Source organism: Melozone crissalis, unplaced genomic scaffold (assembly GCF_028551555.1).
Source record: "Melozone crissalis strain CALT ecotype California unplaced genomic scaffold, PUWL_Pcris_2 ptg000013l_1, whole genome shotgun sequence".
In the NCBI taxonomy this organism is placed as follows: domain Eukaryota; kingdom Metazoa; phylum Chordata; class Aves; order Passeriformes; family Passerellidae; genus Melozone; species Melozone crissalis.
The window spans coordinates 5,216,147-5,228,496 of NW_026535791.1; the positions used below are offsets into that span (position 1 = coordinate 5,216,147).

At 40.8% G+C, this 12,350-nt stretch overlaps 1 protein-coding gene across 1 annotated transcript in view; it reads right to left on the minus strand.

Moving 5' to 3' along the window:
- Positions 1-12,350, minus strand: part of ATP8A2 (ATPase phospholipid transporting 8A2) — a 308,974-nt gene that overhangs the window by 16,302 nt on the left and 280,322 nt on the right. Inside the window, exon 35 of the mRNA XM_054271506.1 lies at positions 7,399-7,503. Within this exon, the coding sequence (XP_054127481.1) occupies positions 7,399-7,503 (105 nt within the window). The remainder of the gene's footprint in view (positions 1-7,398; positions 7,504-12,350) is intronic.

The window sequence follows — 12,350 nt, forward strand, 5'->3', positions numbered from 1 at the left end:
AAAAATACAGTCTAAAAATATCAGCGCTGAACATCACATGCCTCTCTGAAATGCAGCAATCCTAAGAAAATAATGGAGGTCTCTCTGTGCTTAAAGTACCTCTCATTTCCAAGCACTGCAAACACTAAGCACGTGTGTATGCATTTCTTTGGGGGGTGGAAGGCAGACATCATTGTCAGATGTCCTAAAGTCAACTAACTTAAATCAAAACTTGAAGCTGCCCAATTTTGCCCTCAGCCTTCCCAAAACAGGGGAACTGTCCCAATTTAAACGTCTGAGAAGCAGAAAAGGCTTGCTGCTTTTCAGCTACCCTCCTTTTGGTATCAGTGCTGTTGACTTCTTGTCCCTAAGTGCCTCACTTTGCACTTACTCTACTGGGTGCTTGGTCATATCCTTTACAGATAAGGCGGCAATACAGTTGCAATTATAACATTCTTTTCCTACTCACTCATTTTTTTCAGAAGTAGTCACCTTGGAGGGTGAAGTCTTCCGTGCTTGGTCTCTGTGTACAGATTTTTTCTGGTTTGGGTTTTTTTTGTGTGGATTTTTTTAAAAATCCAAACTTACTGGTTTACTAGAACTTCACTTACATACTTTTACTGAAGTTAAGATTACTTCTGTCTTCAAAAACTCTAAACTCCTCCTATCAGCTTTTTTTTTTTTTTTTTTTTTTTTTTTTTTTTTTTTTTTTATGTTTTTCTTACAGAAAAGCTAAAGAACAGTTCAGGGCAACAACAAAAAATGAACACAATTCAGAGCACAGCCCAGGACAATTGGTTGAACTGAAAAAAAAAAAAAAATCCAACCCAAACTGCTTTTCTTTAAGCTTTTAAGTATTTTGTAATTGTCCACTAAATATTTAACACCTAATACAGCTTGTGTTTTCTTGTTCTTGCTACGCTTAACTTGGCACTTTATTCTTTACTGCAAATCAGTGAGGAGAATACAGACTGTCCTGCCTCTCTTCAGAGACTGGGTTAGGCAGCAGAGGAGTCAGGGTCCAGGCAGACTGCTGAAGCCATTAGGCTGGAACAGTTGTTATGGAGCAGTTCTCCTGCTGTGCAGCCTGGAGGGAAGATTTCTTCCTCTCTCCCCTGTGGAGATCCTCAGTGCCCAACCCAGTAAGTCAGGATTAGGCATCAGAGAGATTGGCCCCTTAATCAGTTTTAACTCTCATCTTGTAATGTTCCTTTTTCCTAATCTTTCTTTTCAATTTACAACTTCATTCTGGTCTTTGTTCTAATACTGTACCTCCATCAACTTTGACTTTGATAGCAGATTTGATCACAGCTGTAAATCCTTCTCCGGGTCACCAGGTTTTAACCCTATTTGTGCAGTGGATTTCCCTCAAGGTTACATGATAGCTACAACCAGGATGGCAAATAATTAATTGCACTGGAGAAGGGGAATGTCAACTCTAACACGTTTGCACTAGCAAGCAGACACTTGGGTCCCCAGTGCCAGTGGGAACATGGTAAATCCCCCTTCAGACCTCTGGCCAGGTTATGAATCCCTTTCTGTCCTCTGCCCCACAGCCTCCCCAAAGTGGAATCAAACCCGGTAATTTCAAGTGCCTCACACACAGGGGTTAGAAATGTCAGAAATAAATCGTACATATTAAATGAGGAAATAATGTGATGATTCCTTACTGATATGGGACAGAAGGGAGAGAGAAAAGAACAAGCGTGGAATAAAAGAAAATTATGCTTTTTCCACCTTCCATACATGAATGTTTACCATATGGAATCAAAGAATTTTTTAAAAAAACCCTACTGATATAATTTTATGTGCTTTTTGCTAGTAAAAGGAGTCTAATATCTTTTTACTAGAAAAGCTGCAAGGAAAAGTCGTAAATATGCCAGTCACTTTCTTGTGTATGCTAGTGGAGAAATTGCACCTTTCCTTCCAGAAATGGCGTGAAGGACATCTGGAAAAATTGATAAAGAGGATGCTGAGACCTCAAAACCCAAAATACACCTCTCCCCTCTTCAACCTCATTTTATGTTCAGCTGCAGTGTATGGGCTGGATTCAGATCACAGTCATGCACATCCTGAGTAAATACATCGAAGTCAACACATTTCATGAAACAAGAATTTGGCTCCAAACATCCCATGCTGTTTAACCAGCTGAAAGCACAAGACTGAGCTTGATTCAAGTAAGATTCACTGCACCTGCTGATGCAAAGGGGCCTCAATGGCATGGTCTCCTTATTCCAGTAGATGTAACTTGGGGTGCATCAGTACAGAGTACTTTGAAATACAATGAGCCCAAGCCTCACGCCTCTTGATCCTAATGAAAAAGCTTGCCTCTTCCTCAGGAGCCAGGAGAGCAGGTCCTCACCTCATTCATGTATTTCTTAAAAGTTAGGTCTGTTTTACCATTTTGCCTCTGCCAGTGAGAGGCTGAGCCTCTGCCACTCAGTTCTCTGCACAGCCACAAGCCCAAGGCAAGTTTCCCATGCTGCCCTCTTGCTCCTCCCCGGCGACCTGTGGAGCAGGGAAATCTCCAAGGATGCCTGTGCCAGCTCACTGATTACCTACCATGTTACACAGCTATTGAAATGAGACAGGCACCTGCCCTCCCACACCAAATAAAACCAAGGCCAAGATAGATAATACAACTTGCTCTTAGGGTGAGAGCTGGTCATGAACTTTTCAGCAAAGAAACTGGGTTAGATTTGGTGAGAAGTACTAAAATGAAAGAGAATCTACACCAGAATGTCTCCTTGTTGAAAACAGGCAATGGAGAGATTGTGGGGGGCTGCTGTTTTAGGTGCACTGGAAAAAACAGTATTTGTTTTATGATATGGAGATGAAAGCGGCACCACAGCCATCACCAGTGGGTGTCTGAGAGCAGCCAAAGTAAAGGGGCATACAGAAAAATGCTGTGCAAACACACACTGCAGCTATACCTTGCTAGGTCTGTAGTCAGTTCCCTTCACTTTTGTTCAAGGCAAGACTGCCTCCCAGATTTCTGACTCGTTAGAAGAAATTCTTCCCAACACTTGAGCGATGCGGGCACTTTTCTGCAACAGCCCAGAGAGGTCCTTCAGCTCCTCGTAAAGTGTGCAAATCATGAAAGCCACATTGTTCTTCAGTATCAAACAATCTAATCCTGCCCACCAACCAATTAATAACAGGACAGAAAAACAACCAAAAAGACACTTTCAAAGGGATCTCTCTGGCAATTCCAAGACAGAGAAACCCTCTGGAACAGGAAATCTACTGTCGCAAAGAGGGTGCTGCACAGCTTTGCTCACTCTCCATTAGTTGGCCAGTGGAGCAAGAAAGTGACATGGGTTTCCAAAGCAAAGTTTGCTTTAGTGCCTAATCAGGCTTTACTCCACCTGAACTCTTGCTGACTTCAATGAGAGGGTAGATGGAGTGAAAAATGAATGAGGACTTGAAGGTTTGGCCCTTTACGAGCCAAGATTTAAGTTGTAAACTTATTTAAAGACACAAAAATCTCTGCAGCTGAACTCAATGCTGCTTTTGAACACAAACCTTGTTTGTTTCCTTTGTGTAAATCTTTACATGTTAGCATGATTAAATCTGCTGGGCAGGTGTCTCCTCATGTCCATGTTTGCTTTGGCACATGAGCTGCCCCTCTCACCTCTCCAAATTCATGAAAATTTAGTGTTAAATCCTGCCTTTTGTTACATGAGAGTGCCAGGGAGCCCCTCTCCCTTCCTAACCAAGGCGTGCTCATGTCACAGCTGAGCTGGAGTCCAGCCCAGCACTGCCAGGTGCCCAGGCTGGGGAAGGCAAGTGTGGGTACTCATCTTCCACAGGCAGGCAAGCATGGCATGGGATCCACCATAGCTCCTCACTGCACACTCACTTTCCTGCTTCTCAAGATATTTCTGGAGTTTCCAGTTTTCCAAATACATGTTCACCCTGATTAATTCCCTGCTTTTGGAATTATCTGACTGTCATCATCCCAGCCTCTACCAAACTTAAGCTTTCAGCTGTCCAGATGAGACATATAAAGGAATAAGAGCATGACCTGTTAAAGCTCAAGATTATACACTTGCTATAATCTCCAAGCATCACTCTAATGCTGTTTGCAAGGTTTCTGGGACCCAGCTGTAGTGCCCAGGGTGCTGACACTCTGCCCTGCACAGACCAAACAGTTCCTCATCAACCACTTGCCTTGTTGTTCATTCCCAGCCACAGCAGGGAAAAACTGTGCACCTGCTTTTTCAGAGCAATACAAGCAAATCCAATTTTAGAAACTGTTCAAAGGGCCTAAGATTCAGAAAGATATAACTAGTGAAGAGCACTAGTGAAGACATTTGTTATTACCCCAGAAGAATGTGCCTAGCAAGAACAGCTGTCAGGGTAAAGATCCTCTGAGACAGGATATGAATATATAGGTATCAAGTGGCACACACAGCTCACCCAGAACTCCTTCCCAAAGCACAGCAAGGACCCAGGTGATATCTGCCCACATTTAACAACAATTCAGCTGAGTCACAGCAAACTGTTGGCATCCTCTTGTGCAAGTCTAGAGGCACTCACTGCTTTCCAGGCTTTGCAAACTGCTTTTTGTTTAGCAGACTAGTTCTGAACACTCATATCTTGCACCTCATTTTTTGTCTAAGATCTAGGAAATGAAAAAAGCAATTAGCTCCCTAAATCCTGCTCTTATCTATAATTGGGTGTGAGCTTTTCTGTTGTTTGTTTATGAAAAACACTGAACAAAACCAGTGTCCACCATGTAGGCCAGGAAAATAGACCCTGATGACAGCCAGCTTATCTTCCACAGTTGCCTGAACAAACCAGCACCCAATGGGCATGTTCTCAGGAGCACTTCCAGCCAAGGACTGAGGTGACAGATGGACTCGCGCCGTTTTTACACAGCTCTCTATTTTCTATAAGAAGTGAGAAGAGTCCTGTTACTTTCCCTTCCTGCACAATGTCACATTGCCAGAAATACGCCAAGAGCAATGGGGCTGTGGGCAGGAGGGGAGAGCAGAGCATGCACCTTAGCACATGTTTCCACCAGCTTCAAGGAAATATTTTAAAAATAAGGAACATGAACCAGAGAGTCTAACTGAAGAAAGCTCCCACTCTATTTCTTTCCAACCCTCATCCTTCCCTTTGGACAAGCTCATGATTTCTAGCAGGTGTGAAAGAGCCACGAGACAAACAAAAGAGATAAAAGACAGAACAACTCTGAAGAGGAGTGGGGAGGCCACAACACAAGCACAGCACACCAGCTCCAAGCAGGCAGAGGCACTCTACCATTATCTAGTTCACAGATGGACCACCCAGAAAATCTGGGAGCAATTAGGAATGAGAACAAACAAATGCATGGAAAGAAGGGGGGAGGGAAAATGGGAAGGAGGGCCAGAAGGGATTCCTTACATCATCTCCATGCAAGCGTTTCGAGAATGAAGTGAAGCTATATGGAGGAGGAATGCAGATGAAAGAGTTTGCAGTGAGAATGCAATAAAGTAAAAGGCTATGAAAACATGGAGTGTATGAATGAATTACAACATGGCCATGAAATTTACAGAAAGTCAGGACAGTGTGTAAACAGAGAAGAAACTCATCAAGCTCTTGGAGACACAGACATGCACATATAAACAGATCAAATGCTGTCTCTCTCTCACTGTTAACAGCAATTCAACCCACCCTGCAACCCAGGGATGCACCAGGCACAAAACTGACTCATGTTCCTCTCTGACTGTCAATAACAGGCATTAAATACTGGCAGGAAAACACAAATGCTTCGAACCAGCACTGGTATAACCTCACTTAAGTGCATGGATAGGAGCCACAGCAACACCCAGGCAACTCACAGAGCTCATACCTGGGAACAATCAGTTTTCTGCTGGTCCAGTTTCCACTTACCTGGCATCTAATCACACTATCAGTCAGCACTTCACAGCACCACGTTACACCTTTCTTGTCTGGGGAGACTGACCTGATTTTGGTACTAAGTGCTTTGCCTTCAACTGACTTCAAAATGACTGCTCAGCCTTCTAAGAACAAGGCCCATTATTTAATTAAATGCCTGATATTAAGCATCTTTGTTGGTTATAACTGTGGCATAGAAGGTTGCCTTTGTTGCTGCAAAGTTTGTTTTCTCTTCTTAAATAATTTGATGTGCAGTTTGTGACTTTTGCTAGTGAGCAGAATTTATAAACTCTGTTTTGCTGGATCCAAGAGTCGCAGCAGAAAAATTACTCAAAAACTGAAGATACCAAGTGTTTTGAAGTGATCTTAATCAATAACACTGTGTTTACTTTGTCTTGGCCTCAGAGAAGCAAACTCTGGTCCCTAAGGACATCTTATAAACACATTAAAGTTCACACAAGCTTTTTTAAAAGCTTTTCAGTTTACCATAATCTCAGTAAATCACTGCCTGATAATTTTCCCTAAAACCAGTCCTTATTAACACACAAATTCAGTTGAAAAAAATCTACTATCTGCTTGTCTTAGCAGCAGCTAAAATATGGCAATTAGTTTACCTTAGAATAGACATCAAAGGCTCAAAGGATGACCCTGCCCCAGAAGAACAAAATCTTTTAAAAGCCCCATTCCACTCAGTTTGCTAGTTTATAAGGTTTGCTAAAATCCGGTTTAATGATCATGTAGTTTCTTAGCAAGTCATGTGGTGCCATATTGTGTAAGGAACAGAAGAGTTAGTTCTAAAACCTTTTTGAACTTGGGGAGCTTTTCCGACCAGCTGATGCAGAACCACATTCTGAGATGGTAAATGAAACTGTTGGATGCAAAAGCCTCACCATGATTTTCTTTAGCTTCTTTCAGAAGAGACAAAAGTTCCCACACAACACATACTCTCTGTGTACAATGAAAGGTTCAATAATAGCAATATATTCAAGTCCATATGGTGTGGCTATAAGGGAGAGGCACAACGAGAAACTGAGAACCCTGAAGGCAAGAGACCTGCAAGCTGGAGTGAAAAAAGCAAAAGCATAAAAAAAACCTCTTAAGGTGAAACTGAACAAAGTTGCAGGGCACAATGGATTAAGCCAGTTCTTTTAGCTACAGTAGTAATATCCTGCGCTGCTGACAGTTCCCTCCCCTGACATGGTTATCTTTTTGTTTTGTTTTTTTGATGACATAACAAAGTGCTTTGAAAACCAGCCTGCCTCAGTGGCCAGGTAAGAGCACTACATGTTACCATGCAGGAGACTGAGCAGCAGTTTCCAACAGACCTTCACAGCAATAATGCAGGAGAAATGAAAATGGAAGGGCTGGTTTCTGTGAGGGGAACAGACACATATGAAAGGGAACAGCAATAAATAAATAATACAGGAGAAGAAGCCTTATTAGCCTGTCTACAATCAGATTTTAATAGTGAATAAGAAATAGGGAGGGGAGAGGAAAAGAAGGGTCTGGTTTAAACATTTAGCATAGACTTGCCTCTTTCCATTACTATCACGAAGCATGGCTTTTCCCAGTTCTCTTGTCTTCGTTTCCAACTCCTTAACTTGCTCCAGCAACGTTTTACGGTAGGTATGTTTTGCCCTATACCGCAAGGAAAGGACAAAAAACAAAACAAAAAAGCCATGTGAATATTGTTTTGCTACAAACCCCCAGTTTTACCTCTCAGGTGAGAGGCACAGGGCTCTCCCTAGAAGGATTTGGGAAATAAAGTACAGCGTATGCATGTTAGTTCACGTTCACAATACCTGGGGAAAAATACATACGAAATGACAAATCAGGACGACTTCAAATTAAAGAGAGCTCAGCCACTTCAACATAGCACTCAAAACCTAGCCAAGCAGCAATGCTATGGGACCACAGAGACCTGACCCTGCTGCCGTGGGATTGCTCAGGACCCGGGTACTCAGACAAAAGAGCTGGGATTCATTGAATATTCATGGCAGTAAAACATGAATCCACTCTGTCTTTTGAGCTACGCGTGGCACCGCTCTGAAAACCAGAGCAGAGTCTCAGCTAATAATTGCCATTCAAGCCCCTTGATTTTCATTTATCAGTCTCCTGTGACTGGAAAGGCACTTCTCTCCTCAATGAACTTCCAAACTGACAGTGACAAGACTGGCTGTGTCCTCCTACTTTTTCAGCTTGAGGATTCAATGAGTAATCCATGCACCACACACGCAATCAAAGTTTAGAGTGCAATCTAGAGTCCCCCATGAAGAGACTTGGACCTTTCCCCCCACCCCAGGTTCACCTACTGCTCCAGGGCTATTATACCTAAATTACATTGACATAGGGGAGACAATCGAGCCCCCTTTTTCTTTCTTGACCTGTACAAAGCAAGAACACAAAATGCAGGGATCTTTCTCACATGGGCAGTTTTTGATCAGCTTCCTCTTTTGTGCCAGTTAAAGGAGGACAAGTGTCCCATGAGAATATATTGATTTGCATGTGACTGCACAATAAGCCTACAAACAAGATGGAGCCAAGTTGGCTGAGACACTACTTGCTTCATAGCATTAAATTAATATTCTTCAGCTCAAAGGTGGCAAAATATCTTTACAAGTTTTATAAAACATGCAGACATTGAAATCTTTAGCCAATGATATAAAACAGTGTAAAACTCCCTCTAACAGAAAAATAACAACAGGTGCATATGTAATTAAAAATAATGAAGATGCATTTATTTTTAAAAAGTATCATACTATTGCTCCTTCCACAGGGAATAAGAAACAAAGACCACAAAATGTTTGCTGGCACTGTTTATGACAGTGCCTTGATACTGATACTAGGATATCTAAGTTCTCTGGTCTTCGTGTTGCTGAATTATGCTCCAAATACCTAAAAATGAGAAGCTAAAATGAAAACAACTTTCAAAACACATCTGCAGTTAAGAGAAAAAAAACAAACCAGAAGATGAAGCACAGCAAAATATGAAGGTAAAGATTATCAGGATGTACTTAGAATGGTATATTGTTAAAACAAACCACCAAAGGTGTATGATTTCTAACACCAACATACTGTGTCAAAAGAAATGAGTAGCAAGGGTATTTCTAAAATGCATAATGCTTCTGCAATGTGAGATTACCAACAGCTGCACAGAAATTAATTAGATTCAAGTTGCTATAACTAGTTAGGCCAACGATTAGACTGGTCTCCTCTTTGAGGAAGGGAAAGTATAGCTATTAAAATGAGAAAGCTTTGAGGCTATTAATTTTTATAAGCTTTTCAGTTGAATTCACTATCACAGTCTTTAATTTAAATAAATGCATTGAAATTTTGACCTTCATCTCTTCCCTTTTAAAGAGGTCATCCCTACTGCAAACTTCAAGACTGAGCATGTTTAGAATTTTTCAAATCCTTCACAACCAGTTTTTCCCCACCGACAAGAACATAGAAATGTTATTCATGTTATTCAATCTCTTCCAAAGTTCCATGTTTATCTTGCCATAAGCCATAAGAGATATTCTTCTTTTCCCTTAGAGTGAATACTGAATTCAAAATTTGACAGAATGGATCCTGATCAATAAGTCCAGTTTCTGCAGCACAGCACCAGGAGGCATGACACTGACATGATACAACATGGAAGAAATACTGTTGGCCTGAAATTGGGAATAATGAAATGTTTTGTAAGTAGTGTGAAATGATGAAACACGCGGGCTCTTCTGGGGCTGATAGTTGCTATGCATTGAGTCACTCCTTCACTTGGAAGCAAGAGCACCCATGGAATGGTCAGTAATCAAGTATTATCAATAAATATAAGAATATGAAAAAGACCTGAGGAACCTATCCACATGTTCCTTCAAAAAAAAATACTGAAATATGGTATTACAATTGCCTCAGAGTCTGGGCTTGCTCCTATCAAAGTCAACTGCAAATATTCCACAGACTGCTGGCAACAGGACTGGATACTACTTCATGACTTTTTCCCTACAGCACTTTACAAACTTTTGATTCACAGAAATACAGGTAGGATTCTGAGCTTTTAGGTTAGTACTCCACAAGTGACCCTGGATGCACAATCAGTCCTCAGTGAACAGTGAGATTTTGTGTTTGCTGTTACTGTTCAGCTAAAATTTGATGCATTACATAAAGACAAACTCACTTTTCCCTCACATGCTGGGATTTTAAGATCAGGGACTGCAAGAACAGGCAAAAGGACATCTTTGTATTTTGTGTAGCCCTTCCCCTTCAAAGCCAGGGAAGTGCATCATTTCACTGACCTAGGATATTTAGGGGGTTCAGGAAGCCAGAATCTGCCAGGGAGAAGCACGGTGACATTCATAAATGTTTCTCAAACATGGCACTATCTCTACTCTGGCTTATCATCCTCAGTACCACTTTATGAGTCTTGTATTTCAGGGACTGCAAGTATATGCAAAGATGGGAAGAGCTCCTTGTATCTTCTTCTCTTACTTACACTGCAGAACTGGCAAGTGCAAACTGCTTCTTCCCCGTGGTAAAAAAAAAAAAAGTTCATTAAAATTTTGGTAATGATTTTAATGATTTGAAGGCTCAGGAAATTTTTCACTGTAAAATAAGCACTGAGACACCAATTAGGAATAAATTCTTGCACTTTTCCTGATATTGCTGGAATACATGCTGTGTTTTTATGATTCCCACATACTTCTGTGAGTCAGCTATTCCAAGATTTCCTAGAGCCAGTGACATGTATTCAAGTGACATGTGCCAGCTGTGAGGGAGCACTCACCTTACAAAGCTCTGCTCATTGCAATGGTGGCACAACTAGGATTTTTACATGGCAAATCACTACCCTGAATTCAGGGTAGTGGACCAAAGTTAACAATGTATTGCAACCAAGAATTAATAATAAGCTTCCTTCTCTTTAAAAAGAGTTTTCCACATTTCCTTGATTCATTTAAAAGGGGAAAAAAAAAGAAAAAGAAAATAAAAAAGCCCGGAGCCACAGAGAACATGGGAAGTAAGTGATGTGTTGACAACTGAAGCCTGTGTAACAATGGAAACACGTTCTTGCTTCCAGCATTAGAAATTTTGATAGTAGATGCAGCACAGCAGTTTATAAGCAAAAGATTTGTATGTGTCTGAAACAGACTTTCCAATCAACCTTGTTCCAGACTGTACAAAACTCTGTACTGTGTTTATGGCTTTCTGGCAGTATTTTGTACAGAAATCAGACATGTACCTTTTGGGTCATATGGATGTTCTGTCTGTGGACATATGCTTCATGTCCAAAAGAAACTGAAAGGGATAAATTCCATGACCATGAGCAGTCACAGTTGCTGGAATTTTATAGCCAAAACCATATTCTGCTGAATTACAGAGAGCAATGTGGTGTAACCACTGCTGTGGAAATGTGCCAGCTGATTTCCAGAAGCCTTAGGCTCCAGTTTTAAATGGCAAGCCTCTTGGAAAGGAAACAGACCTTTACTCCCTTCCATATGGCAGTACTGATAGCTGTGTCATTTCATTTATCCTAGTTAAAATGTTAATGATGTTAATTTTTCAGTGATGGCTGAGTTTAAAAAAAGAAAAAAAAAAGATCTTGGTTAGAGAAGAGATTTTTAGCTTAATATTGTTAGGAGCCTCCTGTTTAAAATCTGTTGGGAAAATATCTGGCCTATCCATCACACATGTTTGTCTTGAGAGCTTCATAGTCTCTATACATTGTCAGTCTGAATGACTAAAAGGATTATGTTGCTGAGATTTCTTTAAGAAATATTAAAGAACAGGCTCAGTCAGTAACAGAGTTTGAAATGACTAATGGCTGAGGATGAGCCTGCCATGGTCTAGCCTGTTTAACAATTCATGAGTCATTTTTGCCAAGAACTGATAAGAAAAGAGGACAACTTCAGGACACTCAACTACCATGAAAACATTAAAAAAGCTAAAGATTTTTTTTTCAGAGTTTTAACAAGCAGGTCACAGACACAGTAAAATATCTAAATTTAAACATTTTGGCCTCAGTTTTAGAATTTTAAAATCACTTGCAATTGCAGAAGTTTAGCGAGTGCAAAAAAACCCAAAAACAACCCCAAACCTCTGATGTGCTGGACTATTAAATCATAGTTGAAATTTCACATTACAATATCTAGATTTAATTTGAGCAGTCTAGCTTGTGAAAATTAAGCTGAGGGACAAAATTTAAGAAGTACTTACTGAGTGGCCGATTTGCCTACTACCAGTTTAATTTCACTGTGCTATCAACCCCATATGAAATAAAACCAGATTTTCTGATCCGTGCATATGAATTACCTTTCATGAAGGTGTTTGAAATGTGCCTATGCTTGGGAAACTTTCTGGCTTTTTTAGTATTTTCTGCATGTTTCTGTAAAGCAAACTGGTGGACTTTGCAGTGTTAGTTTTACAGCTGGACTCAATGATCCCACAGGTCTTTTCCAACCTATATGCTTGTATGATTCCAAGAATCTTCCCTGACTGACCAACTCCCA